Source organism: Peromyscus californicus, unplaced genomic scaffold (genome assembly GCF_007827085.1).
Source record: "Peromyscus californicus insignis strain IS unplaced genomic scaffold, ASM782708v3 Scaffold_2__1_contigs__length_46816999, whole genome shotgun sequence".
Lineage (NCBI taxonomy): Eukaryota > Metazoa > Chordata > Mammalia > Rodentia > Cricetidae > Peromyscus > Peromyscus californicus.
Genome location: NW_026294540.1, coordinates 38237258 through 38254487, shown reverse-complemented (window position 1 = coordinate 38254487; position 17230 = coordinate 38237258). Strand labels below are relative to the sequence as shown.

The following is a 17230-nucleotide window of genomic DNA, read 5'->3' as shown; positions in this document are numbered from 1 at the left end:
ACCAGGCCTGGTGACACCCAGCTTCTTATGAACCACTATATAAATTCTGAAAACCACTCAAGTACAAAAAGGTCAAGAGGGTCAGCAAGATGGCTCAGGGGCCAAGAATGCTTTTCATACAGGCCTAATAACCCGAATTCGATCCCCCAGACCCTCATGGCAAAAGGAGAGAACCAACTCCTGTAGGTTGTCCCGTATCCTCCACATGGAAGCCTCGGGAAGCACTTGCCTCTTCATGTATGTGAACATAGTAACAATGGCTTTTTAAAGGTCAAGGTATTTAGCCAGTCACACTTACCTCTGCTTATGGCTTTCCTCTTGTAAAAGAGGTCGAAGATATATCGGGTTTTCTGGTGATGGATTCTGAAGATGGGCCACAGGGATTCCACTTTCCTCTTTCCCTCATGGGGTTCAGTTTCAGCTGGAGAGAAAAAAGAATGTATGGTTTAGGAGAGAGTCAGTCTGCATAGCATGTTGCATGTTTGCTTCCTTAACTACAGCTATGATTATTTTTTGCCCATGGGGACAGTAATGAAAACAATTACGAGAGTGGACAAGAAACTGGAATCCTAAGCCCTTCTAGCAGAATGCAAAATGATGTAGAAAATGTCTAGCAATTCCCCAAGAAGTTAAATAGAGTTACCATGAGTTTAGGAACACATCAGAGAGCTGAAGATAGACTCTTTTTCATCCACACTCTAATTTCCTTTACTTTCACAGAGCCATGTCAAGAAATCTCTCCCATAGCAACCTTGACTCCTGCAAGTTCTGGGTATCTACCAGACCCTGGCACAGCCAGTTATGCAAAGAGAAAGCCACGTTAACAGTGACTTAGTAGTTATTGCTGCAGGTCTGATCTCATAATAACAATGATCAGATTAGCTGTAAACAGCTATTTCAAAGATTGTTTTAAATAGCAATTCAAGGGAGGCTGGAGAGATGGCTTAGTGGTTAAGAGCACTAGCTGCTTTTGCAGAGAACCCAGGTTCTATTCCCAGCACCTAGGTGGCAGCTCATATCGTAACTGTAACTCCAGTTCCAGGGATCCAACATCCCTCTTTTGGCCTTTGCAAACACCAGGCAAAACACAGTACACATGAAGCAAAAAATTCATATATAAAAATAAATTTTAAAAAAGTAGCAATCTGCCGGGCGGTGGTGGCACACGGCTTTAATACCAGCACTCGGGAGGCAGAGGCAGGTGGATCTCTGTGAGTTTGAGGCCAGCCTGGGCTACCAAGTGAGTTCCAGGAAAGGCGCAAAACTACACAGAGAAACCCTGTCTCGAAAAACAAAAACAAAACAAAAAAAAGCAGCAATTCAGGGGGCTGATAGGACAGCTCAGTGGATAAGGGTGCTTGCTTCCAAAACCAGTAAGAGTCTGATCCCTAGAACCTTCATGGTGGAGAGAACTGACTCCAGTAAGTTGTCCTCTAACCTCTACCTATGCTTTGTAGTACACATTTGTGCATTCACCACTCTCACACCACACCCCTACCACACACACACACACACACACACACACACACACACACACACACACACACACACACAAAAAGTAGTCATACTGGAAGATGTTTTTTAATTATCATCTTGCCAGGACTTAGAATCACCTAAGGGGGCCTCATTGGAGCAGTGAGCTAGATCAAGCTGGCCTAAGTGAATATGTGTGTGTGGCCTGAGAAAGCTAGTTGAACTTCTGTACTGAGCAAACAGCATGTGTGTATTTATCACTTTTTAAAAAAAGTTTCTTAGATTTAGTTTATGTATGAGTGTTTTGCCTGCATATATGTATGTGCACTATATGTGTAGCTGGTCCCCATGGATGTCAGAAGGTATTGGACCCCCGGACCTAGAGTTACTGTTGTGAGCAGACATGTGGGTGTTAAGAAATGAACCTGGGTCCTCAGGAAGAGCAGCAAGTGCTCAATCATTGAGCCATTTCTCCAGCCCTGTCCTCTGCTTTTGACTGTGGATGCGTGTGCTTTAGTTTCTGCCTTACCATGCCCTCAAGGACAGGCTGTAACCTGGAATTCTAAGCCAAATAAAACCCTTCCTTCCCTATGTCGTTTTTGGTCAGGGTGTTTTACCACAGTAAGAGCAATCAAACTAGGACATACTGTGCTCACCAAAGGCTACCATATGCTTGAGGCTTCAGATAAAATTTCCAGAGACAAGCTGACTGCCATGACTCCCAAAACACAAAACTACTATGGCGCTGTGTTGTAGAAACTGCAACGTGGTGCAAAGACCAAGGGATAAAGGAGATTTTCAAAGACCAATAAAAAGAATGTGAGCCGGGCGTGGTGGCGTACGCCTTTAATCCCAGCACTGGGAGGCAGAGGCAGGCGGATCTCTGTGAGTTCGAGGCCAGCCTGGGCTACCAAGTGAGTTCCAGGAAAGGTGCAAAGCTACACCGAGAAACCCTGTGTCAAAAAAAAAAAAAAAAAACCAAAAAAAAAAAAAAAATGTGAATATGTAGCAGAGTTCCAAGCCAGTCAAAGCTACAGAGTCTCAAAAATAAAAAAAAATTAAAAAAAAAAAAGCATGAATAAAAATGCTTCATAATGGGGCAGTTCCCAGCACCCATGCGTGTCATGGTGGCTCACCACTGCCTGTAACTCCAGCTTTAGGGGATCTGACACCCTCTTCTGGCTTCCCCAGGCACCTGTACGACCATGCATATAACCCTCCCCCAATATAAAATAAATCTTAAGAAAAAAAAAAAAAACACACATAGAGTAAGCTGGGGTTTGTGGTGGTCCACCTTTTATCTCTGTGCTAGGGAGGCACAGGCAGGCAGCTCTCCATGAGTTCGAAGCCAGCCTGATCTACACAGGTCCAGGACAGCTAGAGCTATGTAGAGACAATACCTCAAAAATTATGAAGAAGAATTTACATAGACCCTGTCTCCAACAAAACATTAAAAGTGAAAAAGACACCTGATCTTTCTCTCACAAATACATATGCTAATAATAAATAAAACACCTTTTTTTCTGTTTTGGAGGGGGGGTGATGTTTTCATTAATGTTATCTTAGATTTCAGAATTTTCAAGCATTCTAAGTAAACAAAACTTGACCAGTTTGCAACAAGCCTCTTCTCATAGATGTTTGTCTATCCTTGGAGGCACCGGAGCCTTGACACTTCACCCAGCCTACCCAGGCAGGGGCACCACCACTCACCTTCTCTCATCTTTTGATCTAATTCATCCAGTGTTGGTTCAATCAACTCCCAGCCATCTGGAGGAGCTTTCCGGCTTCTTTTGACTTTGGGCATTTCCCAGCAAGATAGCTGATAAAGACCTAGGAGAAAGTCGAGTGATTTCTGAGTCTCAGATTGCCAAAGGCCTTTGGCAGCCATTACTGGTGCACATTCATCTACTCAAAGCAGCAAGAGCAGTAAGTAGCTCCATGAAGGGACTCCTATCCAGACTGCCTGAGTCCATACTGCAGCTCTGCTCCTCAGGCTGTCAAGCTCAGAAAGTGTAATGTATGTCAGTAAGTCCTATGTTTTCTGAGCTCGTCTAGAAGTTGGCTCTGGGAAAGCCACAGCACCCCCTATTTCAGAACCAAGCACATATGTCTCAGCATCCTCCCCAGTCCTTTATCTAGGAATGGGCACACACACGCACGCCCCAACTCTACAACAGGGAGGAATGAGAACAGCAAAGCAGACCAAAAGTGAACACACCATGGCCTTGAGAGCTGCTGGAAGGTAATCTATTTCCAACAGTTACTATTGTTTATCTCACAATGTAAAAATGTCTACAGTAGAAAAGAGAACCTGGAACTTCAGCCATCAGAACTCCAGGTGACTGCTTCAATTTCCCCAGTCAGTTTCTGCTGGATGTGGTGAGCAGCAGATCTGATGACATCAATCTCTACTTACTGAAATTTGTTGTTTTGCTCACAAGTCTCATCTGAGTGGACACTATAGCCAAAACTCTATCGGGCACTCCAGCTGGGTGCCTTCAAGTGGCTTCCCCAGCTGATTTCTGCTGATACTTTGCTATCTACTCCTCCCTCCCACTTCTCTCTATTTATTTTGTTGCTTCGGCTTGTATCCAAAACCAAAAGTATGCCCACAGAAGATCATTATCCAGAAGGCCCCAAACAGCTACTTAGCTTCCCTAGACCGGAATGGTGGCACACAGTTCTAATCCAAGGTGAAGGCAAAAGGATCAGGAGATCAAGGCCATCTTTGGATATCTGGTTGAGTTTGAAGCCAATCTAGACTACATGAACCCTGTCTCCAAAAAAAAAAAAAAAAAAAAAGTTTGCCTGTAAAAGTAAGGATATTGCCGGGCGGTGGTGGCGCACGCCTTTAATCCCAGCACTTGGGAGGCAGAGCCAGGTGGATCTCTGTGAGTTCGAGGCCAGCCTGGGCTACCAAGTGAGTTCCAGGAAAGGCGCAAAGCTACACAGGGAAACCCTGTCTCGAAAAAACCAAAAAAATAAAAAATAAAAAATAAGGATATTAAGGTCTACCTTATGGGGTCATCATGAAGAACTGATTAAAAGCCAATTACAATGTAAGCCTTTCAGTGAAGAACCCCAGGGATGACAGTTTCAAGGGGAAAAACTTGAGTATAAAAAGCACAGTACTTTCTACCTCTTTCCTATGAGAATATATAAAAATCCCTGGTCTCTGCAGTTACAAGCCTGTGTTCTTGTCCAGATTTATCAATTATTCTGTGGCTTTGGGGTGATCACTTTTCTTCTTTGGACCTCTGTCTTATCTGTAAAATGAGAGCAATAGATTACACACAATAAACAAAGGCCAAAGCAACACATAACAATAGAAAAGTATCTTTTTTTCCATTTCTTTCTTGTTTTTCAAGATAGAGTTTCACTGTGTAGCCCTGGCTGTCCTGGAACTCACTCTGTAGACCATGCCCCCCTCGAACTCACAGAGATCCCACTGCCTCTGTCTTTTGGGACTAAAGGTGTACACAACCACGCCTTTAACCACCTAAAAGATAAAAAGCATCTTTTCAAATTGCATTATGCTTTCTAGCTGGCAAAGAGAACCCTGGTCATGTATTACCTGTAAGCATAACCCACTCATCTCTTCCAAATGTATTCAGTCCCACCCACTGTATGGTGACTGATATTTTACAATCCCCCCACCCACACACACACCTCTCCTTAACAGTTTTACAAATCAATCAAAAAAAAAAAATGAATCAAACACTAAGAGGTGGACTCAGGGTCACATAGCTGAGAATTGGCATTCTGACTGACTAGAGGCTCCAGACTTCTCCATCAGTGGTCTTTGCACCGGTTTTCCCAGCACTAAAGTTAAGAGGTGGATGGAGTCTGATCTCTTCTCAGCCTGACTTAGAGAATCACTTTCTCCTGACCCCGGAGAATTCAGCCCGGAAGATTCTCGGGTCAGGAGAGAGTTAAAACGAGGAGGTGAACGTATCAGGAGAAAAGAGGTGTTGGTCGGTTTACAAACTAAAGGAGTTTGGGGAAGGAGGTGAACGAAAGGGAAGTTACAGACCGGAATTGGGGGAAACTCAGAGACCAGCATTTGAGAAACAAGCAGTACTTAGAAAACGGTCCCGGAAGAGAAAACGTGATGGGGGGAGAGAGGGGAGACCGAGAAAGAGCCCCAAATCTACCATCCCCTGTGCAGAACGATAAAGGCGCCAAGTCATCGGGGACTCCAGCCTCTGCCGCTCAGATCGCCTTCTTGGCCGTAACCGTTGCCAAAGATACGGGACTCGAGAACAGAGGAAACAAACACTCACCGGAAGAACAAGCACCTACGGCCGCCGCTTCTTTATTGACGGCTTCCGCCCGGGTGAGAAACTCTTCAGAATAAGGCCCTCGCGGGGCCCCGCCCACCTCGCGCGGGGATTGCGTCACCTTAGGTGCTCGGGCGCTGCCTTTGTAGAATTCCGGAAACCCTACGGCCCTTTTCCTCTCACTTCCTGTTGGGGTGGCCGGCACAGCAACGCGTCTCCCCGGACCAGGATACCGGGGAGTGCGGTTGCCTGGCAGCACGCGGTCGGGCCAGGGATTCAGGCAACTCGCAAGACAGCCCGGCCTCGGTGAGGTCCCCGTTCCTCGCGGCAGCGGCGGCGGCGGCGGCGGCGGCGGCGGCGGCGCGCGCGGAGAGGGACTGGGCCGGGCGGAAGAAGTCGAGCCCAAGGCATTTCCGGTTCCGGTGTCAGTTCGAGGCGCCGCCGCCGCTGCAGCCGCCGCAGCCGAGATGCCTAAAGGAGGTGAGGGGGTGGGCGCGCGTGGTTCGCGTGGCCCCGCTAGGGGCGGCCGTGGGTGGGCTGCCGCCGTCCCCTCAGCCCGCGGATCTCTAGGAGATCCGCGCCGAAGGAGGCCATCCCCGCCGCCTCACAGCCGAGCGTGGGCCTCGACGCTCAATTGTCCTGACTGGGAAACTGAGGCTCGCAGTGGTCGAGAGCCTCGCCATCGGGGGTTTGAAGGAGATTCCCTGGCCCTGGGTCCTCGCCGCCGAGGAAAGCGGGACCCAGGAGTCGCTCCTTCGAGCCTGGGGAGCGTCTGAAGTTATCCTCCCACTTGGCTGGCCGGAGACTGAGTCACCGCGTCCCGCGCGAGTGCGGAGCCTGTCTGCCGCGAGCATAAAATGTGGCTTCTGTCGGGCTCCAACTCGGCCACGCCTGCCTCATAATAAGAGCCTGACTTAGTTATCTGGATCCTGGACCACCTTGCACTCTCTCCCTTGCGCGGTAGCCATTAAGGATGTGTCTCTGAGCCAGTCGCCTAACTTCTTTGTGTCTCGGTTTTGTCGTTCCCAAATGGGGAGGCATTGATTCTATCTCTACCTCTTGCTCTGTTTTGAGGCTTAAACTAGGGGACCCAAGTACTCAGTCCAGTGCTCGGTATCCCCTAAATGCCCAGGCAAGCACTGTTACTGTGTGGAGGGACCAAGAAGACCGCGTTTCCCATCTTAACGTTCTCATTCCCTTTTAGAATCGGGGATTTGAATACCAGATATATCACATCTTAATTTTGTGGCCTCAAACAAGATTTTAACCTCTTCTAGCTCATCTTCATCTGAACTACAGGGGTATGAATAAGGCTTAGCTTGATGAGTTGGAGACCAGAGTTACACGATGATAGAATAGATCGCTCTAAGGTCCTGACTCGCTTCTGGCACAGAACAGATGTTCAGTTAATGTTGGTAGCTCACGTGTTAAGCCAGTTAATGCAATCAGCCTACAGGAACATCTGCCTGGAGCTTTTTCAAGCCTAAATTGCTTCCTGTCAATATTCAGATATTAGGCTTTACAGCGCCAAGTGCGGCTAAACCTACTTCTCTGCTGATTTATTCTGAGTCTGGAAGACTCTTTTCTTCCTCGGTCTCATCTGTAAGACGCAGAGGAACTTTTCCAGCTCCAGAATTTTCACTCCAGGGTTGGCAATTACAGTCCCTCAGTCTTAAATATGGAATCCTGGCTAATAGACTTAGTCTTTTGATTTGTGAAAATCTTTGCAAGCAGACAAGCCTTGTTTCTTTGCTTGATAAAACTATTAAAAAAAAATTCCCAAGAGCAAAGGACCAATTCTGTTTTCATCATACTGTGAATTATTTTTAGAGTCTTGAAAGAGCCGCTGTAAACCAAGCTAAGGTCAGTATTCCATAGACAAGTGTAGGGAATGAGGGCCTGTAATGACCAGTTTTGAGTTGTTACCTGGAATATGCAAAAAAGGATGTTGTTTTGTTTTTGTTTGTTTGTTTGTTTAATGGCAAGCTTGGTATCTCACAATAGGCCTTTCATGAACATACCTAGATACACCTGGGAACTCAGGTAGTCATTAAAAATGGGTGGTGTGGGCTGTGGCAGCCCAATTACAGCTCTGCAGCTGCTGTCTAGGAAATCAGTGTCTCTGCAGTGTTCTCCAGAGCTTGGAGCAGTTCCGGCTGTCTAATTACAGATTCTCTACTCACAGCAAGGGGCTTTCAGAAATCGAGAGAGGTCCTGCCTGGCAGTATAGGCTGCAGGATGCAGAGGAGTTGCCGCCCAGCTATAAGACAGACTTTAGCAGGAATTGGTCTAGTGTTCTGGCTAGAGCATCAGGGTATAGAACTTAACCTCTTAGATGAATTGTCACTGATAGTCCTGGTCAGTGTTAGATTGCTGTTAGATCTGTATTCAACTTTAATTTTGCCAGTTTAATTTTTTTTATGTGAGTGAGAGTTTTTTGCCTCCATGTATGTAAGTGTGCCATGTGAGACCAGAGTGACCAGAGAGGTCAGGAGAGAACATTGAATCACCCTGGGACTGGAGTTACAGATGTTTTGGTTTGTTTTGATTTTTCAAGATAGGGTTTCTCTGTGTTGTTTTGGTGCCTGTCCTGGATCTCACTCTGTAGACCAGGCTGGCCTTGAACTCAGAGATCTGACTGGCTTTGCCTCCTGAGTGCTGGGATTAAAAGCTTGTGCCACCACCACCCAGCCTACAGATGGTTTTTGAGCTGCCTTGTGGGTGCTGGGAACCAGCCAGGGCTGTCTGAAAGCAACAAGTGCTCCTAACTGCTGAACCATCTCTCTAGCCCCATTTGCTAGTTTAAATCTAAACACAGAATTTCTGCTGGTAGATTTTGGGCTTTTATCCTGTTAGTATTCTCTTCATATAATCAAGATGGAGTGTTTTATTCTTTCCACTGCCATTGGCAGTAGTTCCTTTATGGGGCCAGTGATAGCATATGTTTTTCTACCAAGCAATATATTAGAACAGATTAGCAGACATTTTGTGTTGCTTATCCAATGCCACACACAATTCCAGCTGCTTTCTTTTTGTTTTGTTTTGTTTTTATTTTTTGAAACAGGATTTCTCTTTGTAACAGTGTGGCTGGCCTTGAACTCACAGAGATCTGCCTGCATCTGCCTCCTGAGTGTAGAAATTAAAGGCGTGTGCCACCGCGCCTGGTTCCAGCTGCTTTTCAAATGGTAACCAGTTTATTTTCATGGCAGCCTTATGGGAAAAAAAGAGACACTGAGACTCTGGCAAAGTATACGCCTGCCCAGAGAGCCACAGATGAAGGGAGTGGTAAACCCAGAGCTTTAGGCTTCAGGATTCTTCTTCTTTTGCACTTTGCTTGACAGAGTCTCCTTCCCTGTGGTAGAAAACCAGCAATGGCTGTTGTACTGTACCTTCTTTCTAAGGATCAGATGAGCTTGTGACAGAGTATTAAACTCAAAAGCTTTGTAGTGCCAGAAAAGGCATACATGTTTCCTGCTTCCTTGCTTGTACCTAAGAACACTGTTTGGACTTTGTGACAAGGTCTCACTATGTTCCCTGACTGGCCTGCAACTCCATATGTAGACTGGGCTGGCCTAGAACTCAAGAGGTCTATATCTTGCCTGCCCCTGCAGTCTGGAGTGCTAGGACTAAAGATGTGGACCACTACACCCAGCCATATTTGCATTTTAAGAAAACAGGATTCGGTCAGACTCCATCTTCCTTTCCTCACCTCAGGTCTTGTTAGGAACCTACATCTGACGAGTTGTACATCAGATGTAATAAGCTGCTGCTTTTGTTCTTTGGGAACATTGTAGGTTTGGGTGGTACTTGATGGGGGTGGGTGAGGTTCCTTTGCCCCAAAAAGGACAGCCTTCCGGGGTCAGTGCAAAGAAGGCAGCCTTCTCTCTCACCTTCCTGAACTTCTGATCTTTGTGCAGGTAGAAAGGGAGGCCACAAAGGCCGGGTGAGGCAGTATACAAGCCCTGAGGAGATCGATGCCCAGTTACAGGCTGAGAAGCAGAAGGCCAACGTGAGTACATGTCCGATCCAGTGGTCTATCATGGTGCTTTGCTTCTGGTTCCAGGGGAGGACAGGAAAGGACTACTGTTCTCCAAGAAAAGTCAGCACATTGGGGTGGGAAGGGCAGCAGGTGGCAGGTGTGAGTCCTGGAGCAGCCAGTCACAGTCACAGAGGGGCCGTCCTGTGATTGGACCAACGAGAAGAGACTGCCCACTTCGCAGCAGTTGCCTTGGTGGTCTCCACTCTTGGTCCTGTATGCCTGCCTTGTAGAGGCTTTCCCTCTACCAGCCACTGTCCATCTACAGCTCTGATCTCCTCTACCTCCCTACTGGTTCCTGGAGCCACACAGGGAGGGCTGTCTGCCAGATTCTACATACACACTGCCTGCCTTCCCACACCCCCAGTGTCCTGTTCATTGCTAGTAGCTTTGTCCAGCATCGCCTCTGCTGTGACTCTTACTGGTGCTGCCTGTCCTCCAGTCCAAGCTGAACTAGTAGTTCCTCTGGGCCCAGGATACCCTGTCTAGTCCACTGTTATTTGTATCCCCTGCAACACTGAATTTTCACACCTAGACACTCGCTCCCCTGGCCCTGAGAAAGGGAGGGGCCATATCTAGCTGGGGATCTGGGAGGGCTTTGTGGAGTTCCTGGTATTTACATGGGACCTTGAAAACTGTATGGGTAGGTGTTAAGAGAGGATGGACTTAAGTTTTTTATTGAGGCTTTATTAATTTGGTTTTGGGGACAGGATCTCGCTGTGTAGACCAGGCTGGCTTTGCACTCTTGGCAATCCTCCTGCCTCTGTCTCCTGTGTGCTGAGATTACAGGCATAAGCCATAATGTCAGCTCTTCCCAGTGGTTTTGTTTTGTTTTGTTTTTTTTAAACTCGAGACAGAAAAGTAGAGGCAGGTAGCCTGCCAAGGTGTGAGCTTGGGCATTTGGTGCTAAAGGGAGTTTGTGGGCAGACATGACCGGGGGAGCATAAAACCAGGAAGGCATGACCAGGAAAGTCACTTTGGCAGCTGTGTGGAGCAGGCACAGTTTTCAGCTCCACGCCTGACTATTTCTGACTTGTGAGATCAGCTGCTCCCTGGGCTGACCAAGGTAGCTATGAAGGGGATCGGGGTCTTCTGTGGCCTTATCAGGGGCTTCACTGGGCTAGAGGACTGGCCTCTGGTCCCTCGTGCTGAGTGACTGGGGTCACAGAGTTAGGTCCCTTGTCATACTTGGCTCAAGCCTTCCAGGGGCTTAATGTGAAGGTCCACAGTCAGAGGGTGGTCATGGGTGTTACATTCTTGGGGGTCTGTTTTGCATTTTTGATTCTGCAGGTTGTCCATTTCTGAAACAGGAAGAAGATGAACAAGAAGAAGGTGGAGATGGCGCTTCGGGTGACCCCAAAAAGGAGAAGAAGTCTCTAGACTCAGATGAGAGTGAAGATGAAGATGATGACTACCAGGTGAGTCTGGGGACTGCAGGCCAAACCCCTTCACTGGGCAGATGAGGCAGGGTCTCACATAACCTAGGCCGGCTAGGAACCCCTGACAATTCTATCGCCACCTCCCAAGTCCTGGGTTCATGAGCGTGTACCACCGTGCCCAGTTTGTTTTGTTTTTATTCCTTTTTTTTTTTTTTAAGATTTATTTATTCATTATGTATACAGCATATGTGACTGCAGGCCAGAAGAGGGCACCAGATCTCATTACAGATGGTTGTGAGCCACCATGTGGTTGCTGGGGATTGAACTCGGGTCCTCTGGAAGAACAGGCAGTGCTCTTAACCACTGAGCCATCTCTCCAGCCCTTGTTTGTTTTTTTTAACTGGAGGGGTGTGGATACATACCGTGCTGGCAGATGAAGTCAGAGAACAGCTTTGTGGGGTCGGTTCTCTCCATCCACTTTGATGTGAATTCCAGGGATCAAAGTTAAGATGTCAGGCTCGCCAGGCAAGTTCTTTACCTGCCTCGCTATCACTGGCCCTCTCTTTGTTTTTGTTTTTGTTTTGCTTTGAGTCGGGGTCTCATGTATCCTAACTTGGCCTTAAACTTGCTATATGACTAGTCCTGACCTTGAGCTGGTCGCTGCCTCTGCTGCCTGTGTGTTAAAGTGACATCACATACCTTCAGTTTTTGAAGACACATTGATTATCAAAAGCTCTTGTTCTTTTTTTTATGTTTTATTAAATTTTATAATTTAATTTAATTCTACATATCAGCCAAGGATTCCCTTGTTCTTAAAGACTCCTAATCTAATGGGAAAATAAAATACATACAGTGAAAATAAAATAAATGACAGTGCAAATTCAGATTGTGAGAAAGCCTATGAATCAGTCTGATAGAGGATACTTGGAATAGCATTGTGCTAATAAGATGGCTTAAGTCAAGGATGGAGCCAGCCATGCTTAAAAAAAAGAATAACAGATGCTAGGCAGAGCAGTTGAGGCAAGCAGACTAGCAACTGCAAAGACCCTGGGATAAGAACAAGCTCTGCATGTTTGAAGAGCAGAAATTGGGGGCTGTTGGGGCTCTGAGTTAGTGGGCAAGGGTGTCTCTATAGTTCCAGAAGGGTGTTGGCTTCACTGCATCAGGGACTGGGCAGGGACAACTGTGGATACCTTGAAAGTAGGAGAGAAATAACTAGGTTTGCTTTTTATTTTATGTTTTAAATTATATTTATTTGGTGGGGGGTGGGGGGTATCACTGTACAAGCATGCCATGGTGCATGTGTGGTCAGACAAGTTGCAGAAATCATGGGTCCTGGTGATCAAACTCAAGTCATTAGGCTTTGTAGCAAGCACCTTTACCCCATCCAGCCTATTATCATCCCAAGGTTTGCTTTTTGTTTGTTTGTTTGTTTGTTTGTTTGAAACAGTTGAGACTCCTGGCTGGCCTGGAACTCCCAGAGATCTGCCTGCCTCTGCCTCCCAAATCCTGAAATTAAAGGTGTGTGCTACCACCACCACCCAACTTACAGCTTACTTTTTAAAGGTCAGTGGTTTTGGCTTTTCTAGGGAACAGAGGCTAAGGTATTGTAGAATGCAGGAGAAAGCATCTCATGGCTTGTTCTTTAGTGATTGGCAGTAGCAGGGTTAGAAGAGTGTATGGAGTCCACCTATACTTTGGACATGCTGAAGGGAGGAGAGATCAGGTTGTGTGAGAGCAGTTCTCAAGCCAAGCTATCATGGATGGTTGTTGGCATGTTTTAGAAGGAGGGAAGTTGGATGTAGGCTATGGAACTCTGGAGTGCTCAGATAATCAGCATTTGGAAACTCTTTCCTGGTCACTTCGAGGAGAAAAACTAGTTTTGACAAAGCTTGAGATTAAGCAAACCTACTGTAAAACTGTTTCGTTTCTTCTTGGGTCTCACCAGATAGGATGACTTAGCTCCTGAAGCCTGTGATCCAAGAAGCACCTTCATCCTGGGGTCATATTTCCCACTCAAAGCTGAGGTGGGCGGGAATTGCAACACCATGGCTCACCCTACCCAAGGAGCCATGAGGTCATTATAAGGGAAATCAGTCTTAGGATTCTGTGGGAAGCGGCTTCTGAAGACAGATTGAAATGGGGGCAGTTCTGCTCTCTGTTGACCGTGGGCAAGCTACTGAGGCCTGAGCTGCCAGTCTTGCTGGGGCCTGACACAGGTTGGACTCTCATAGTATACACTCATTTTCCTTGCCCTTCCCAGACTGGTAAAGATACTCCAAAGTACTGTCCCCATCCTGATGGGCTCTTGGGAGGTGGTGGGCTGGCCTCCTGAGGCACCCCAAGAACTAACCTCTAACATTTCCTGCTCTATCCTAGCAAAAGCGAAAAGGTGTGGAAGGGCTCATTGACATTGAGAACCCCAACCGGGTGGCACAGACAACCAAAAAGGTCACACAACTGGATCTGGATGGGCCAAAGGAACTTTCAAGGAGAGAACGGTAATATCTGCTGGGTGAACCTGCAACCTAAGCACACAGACTAGGGCCCCAGAGCAGTCACTCTATCTTCTAGCCACACCTACAGCCTCATTGACTTAACGGGACTAGACGACCTCGTGGCCTTTTAATAGACTGAAAGCTGCTAGGATTCCAGCCTAGCACCTTGTGCAAGTCCCAGGATGGCTAAAGAACAGGTCTCCAAACACTACAGAGAAGGGGTTTGGGTGTCACTGGGGCTGTTTCTGTACCCCTCTGTTAGTTTCCTTTTTGTGACAGCAGGCTGAGCTGTCTTTCCCAGAATAGAAGGGCTCTAGGGTTCTGCCACTTCACTGAGAAGTCATGGATAAGTCACTGTCCTCTTTGGGCCTCAAGTCAAAACGTCCCATCTCTGCCCAACAGAGATGCAGAAATGATGATCATGAAAGCCAGCACTCTGCCAATACTTGGTCTTCACTGAGGGGGTCCTACAAAAACTTGAAGCAGCCTTGGTTAGTCCTGAATAACCAAGAGACATCTCAGTCTAGCACATCCTCAGGGTGGATCTGCTGGCCAATAGTGCTATCTCCACACCTCAATAGTAGGTGTCTTGTCTAGTCTCCTGAGTGTAATATTTCCTCATCAAGCCCTTGCTGGCTGAGTTTCTCATCCATCCTCTTGAAGCACGCCCCCATGCTTTGCTTCCTATTACTGCCCAGCCTTGTGGACTGGAAAGGGCCTCCAGAAAGCCCCTCTACTGCTCCTGCCAGGCAAGCCTCTTTCCTCCTTTGCCATTTGGGTCCTCTAAGGTTTCAGTGGAAATGGAGCCCTTTGTTCTCACATCCTAGACAGCCCTGCTAGTCAGAATCACACAGGGAAACTGATGGCCCTTCCTATTCTCTATTTAGACAGGTGATTACTAGCCATACCCTTGTCCCATGGGATCCTGCTTTTATTCTCACACCCCTCCTGAAGGGGCTCACCTGGTTGGGAGGTACATGTGAACTACTGTAAGAAGGTACCCTGAAGTCAGGTTGTGTCTCTTTCTCATCACTTAAGGCTTTCATTCCCTGCCTAGTACCTTCTTCATTATGATCATCTTCTCTGGAACATAGTGCATTTGGTTTTGAGTTCCACGTGAAGTTTTCAGGCAGCAACCTTGTCCCTGCAACCAGACACTGCCCCCTCTTGTGCCAAAGTTCTCATGGGGGTTTCTCTCCTGGGACCATTCCCTCTCCTTGTTTGTTTGAGGGTATCCACTAAAAGACACTTGGAACTAGCACCTCCCTCTCAGCTGGAGTGTCCTTTCCCTTTGCACTTTGTGCTTACTCCCATGTCTAGCCCCGCTAACAGTGGTGGGAAAGCTAGCCCTGTGACACCATTTTATCCAAACAGAGAAGAAATCGAGAAGCAAAAAGCAAAAGAACGCTACATGAAGATGCATTTGGCTGGGAAGACAGAGCAGGCCAAGGCTGATCTTGCCCGGCTGGCAATCATCCGGAAACAACGGGAGGAGGCAGCAAGAAAGAAAGAAGAGGAGAGGAAAGGTAGGTCTGTTGGCCCAGGTACAGTTGGTTAACTGACTCGTTCTGGGCGGGACCCTGAAGCCTGTCTGTGAGGTGGGAGGGGCTGAGGAAGGACAGCTACCTCATCACCCATGTCAGCCAGTAAAGCCTTGCCATCGCTGGGGAGATGCTCTTGCCCACCGTCATGGAGTAGATGAGGGTTAGGATCAGTAGAGCACCTTCTAATAGCCACTGACTCCAACAGGAGGCCTTTGAGGTTCAGGTCTGTGGAAGGGGCTGCACCTGGAGTTCTGCCATCCTTCCAGGGGCTTGAGATGGTAGAGCTGTATATAAAAGGTGCCGGGCATCATGTCTGTGTCCACTCCTCACCCTCCCTCTGGGCATCTAAAGGTGATCCAGGTTCTCACAGGCCTGGGGGTGTCTAGTGTAGAGCACTTTACTTGAGACCTTCCAGGGGAAAAGGGGCATAGGTGGCTATGAGAGCCCTCAGCTCACTTTCCTATTTACTGAAATCTGAGGAAACAGACCTGGAACTGAGAACTCACTGGGGCATCCATCCCTTTCCTGAGCTTAGTTATCAGAACTCATTTATATGAGGAAACAGACCTGGAACTGAGAACTCACTGGGGCATCCATCCCCTTCCTAAGCTTAGTTATCGGAACTCGTTTATATGAGGAAACAGACCTGGAACTGAGAACTCACTGGGGCATCCATCCCCTTCCTGAGCTTAGTTATCAGAACTCGTTTATATGAGGAAACAGACCTGGAACTGAGAACTCACTGGGGCATCCATCCCCTTCCTGAGCTTAGTTATCGGAACTCGTTTATATGAGGAAACAGACCTGGAACTGAGAACTCACTGGGGCATCCATCCCTTTCCTGAGCTTAGTTATCGGAACTCATTTGGCTTCCCATACTCTAAGCAAGAAAGGACTTGATATGTGGCTAGGTATTGTTGCTGACTTGAGACATTAGACTTCAGAGTAGAGAGAGAGGTTGGAACTGCAGGGTTCTGCCAGGGACGCCCCAAGTTCCCAGTAGCCACCACACTGTGAGTTGGTGGGCCTGAATGGACAGGCAGCTTTTGACAGGGTGGTGACAGTCACTCAAGCATAGTGGGAACATCTGGAGACCTGAGCCTTGTGGCCTCAGCAGAAATCCTCTCCCTTGAGTGGCAGTCTGGATCCTTCTTGGCTCTCTTCCTATCTATTAACTGAGCCCGTTTGCACAAAATGTTTTCTAAGGCCTTGGTCCTGAAGTCCTGTGATTCAGAGGGATGTGGGAGGTGTTTTTGCTGTGTTCTAACCCCCACCCTTCCCTTCCAACCCCTCAGCAAAAGATGACGCAACTTTGTCAGGAAAACGAATGCAGTCACTCTCCCTGAATAAGTAAGCTGGCCTGTGGGAGGAGATGCCGAGGAACTGGGCCATGCCTCCAGGACCTCTGCCGTGTCTCACCCACCCTGTGCCCTGGCGCCGCTGCAGCAGCCCCTCATGGCCAGGAGCCCCTATGGCCTGGGGCCTCCTCTTCATCTTGGCACAGAAATCATTCAGGGGACGTGGGGGGGCTGGGGGGAGGGGCAGCTGCTATCTTTGAGACAGAAAGATGCAGGACAGCATTTCATACATAACCATTTGAATGTTTTTGCTGTTTTTAGAATTTGGAACCCTGGTTGGGGGCTGCCTGGGAAGTGGGGTAAAGAGATTCCATTTGTCCAGTAGACTGCACGTTGGGGGTGGGGGGATAGTGCCAGTAGGCAGCTGGTGTGGGGGTTGATGACAACCAGCCCAGATCGTTGTCTGGGTGCTCACTCAGAGGGGCTGTCAGGAAGCCTGTGCCCCTAAGGGTCCAAGGTTTGTGCCTGGCCAGTTCCGTCCAATGAGGCCTCTCCTCTCTGACCTGCTCTGCCCCTTTCCCACCCACCTGGTCAGGGCTAGTGGCCATTTTTAACCCTACCCATTGATCATTTCAAGAAACCTCTGGTTACTGTGCATCACCCAGACAAGACATGCTCCTAAAATTCTTGTATATTTGGCAGATTAAACAACATTATCGTAA

The 17230-nt window shown here is 47.7% G+C and overlaps 2 protein-coding genes across 6 annotated transcripts in view; one reads left to right on the top strand and one right to left on the bottom strand.

Moving 5' to 3' along the window:
- Bud31 (BUD31 homolog) overlaps positions 1–6109 on the bottom strand; it is an 8772-nt gene extending 2663 nt beyond the window's left edge. Inside the window, exons 1-4 of one of the 5 annotated variants that reach the window (XM_052754475.1) lie at positions 5757–5870; positions 4613–4739; positions 3184–3303; positions 299–421 (exon numbers count right to left, since the gene is read on the bottom strand). In XM_052754475.1, coding sequence (XP_052610435.1) covers positions 299–421; positions 3184–3277 — 217 coding nt within the window. In that variant the 5' untranslated portion in view covers positions 3278–3303; positions 4613–4739; positions 5757–5870. The other 4 variants (XM_052754476.1, XM_052754474.1, XM_052754477.1 and 1 more) reach the window with 4 other exon arrangements.
- Positions 6109–17230, top strand: Pdap1 (PDGFA associated protein 1). The gene is made up of 6 exons (XM_052754473.1): positions 6109–6233; positions 9671–9762; positions 11100–11207; positions 13548–13669; positions 15041–15192; positions 16506–17230. The coding sequence occupies exons 1-6, from the start codon at positions 6221–6223 to the stop codon at positions 16562–16564; spliced, it is 546 nt and encodes a 181-aa protein (XP_052610433.1). The 5' UTR covers positions 6109–6220; the 3' UTR covers positions 16565–17230.

Coding starts and splice junctions, on each gene's coding strand:
- Pdap1 (XM_052754473.1), top strand. Junction 13,670..15,040: donor GAACTTTCAAGGAGAGAACG/GTAATATCTGCT, acceptor TTATCCAAACAG/AGAAGAAATCGAGAAGCAAA. Junction 15,193..16,505: donor GAAAGAAGAGGAGAGGAAAG/GTAGGTCTGTTG, acceptor CCAACCCCTCAG/CAAAAGATGACGCAACTTTG.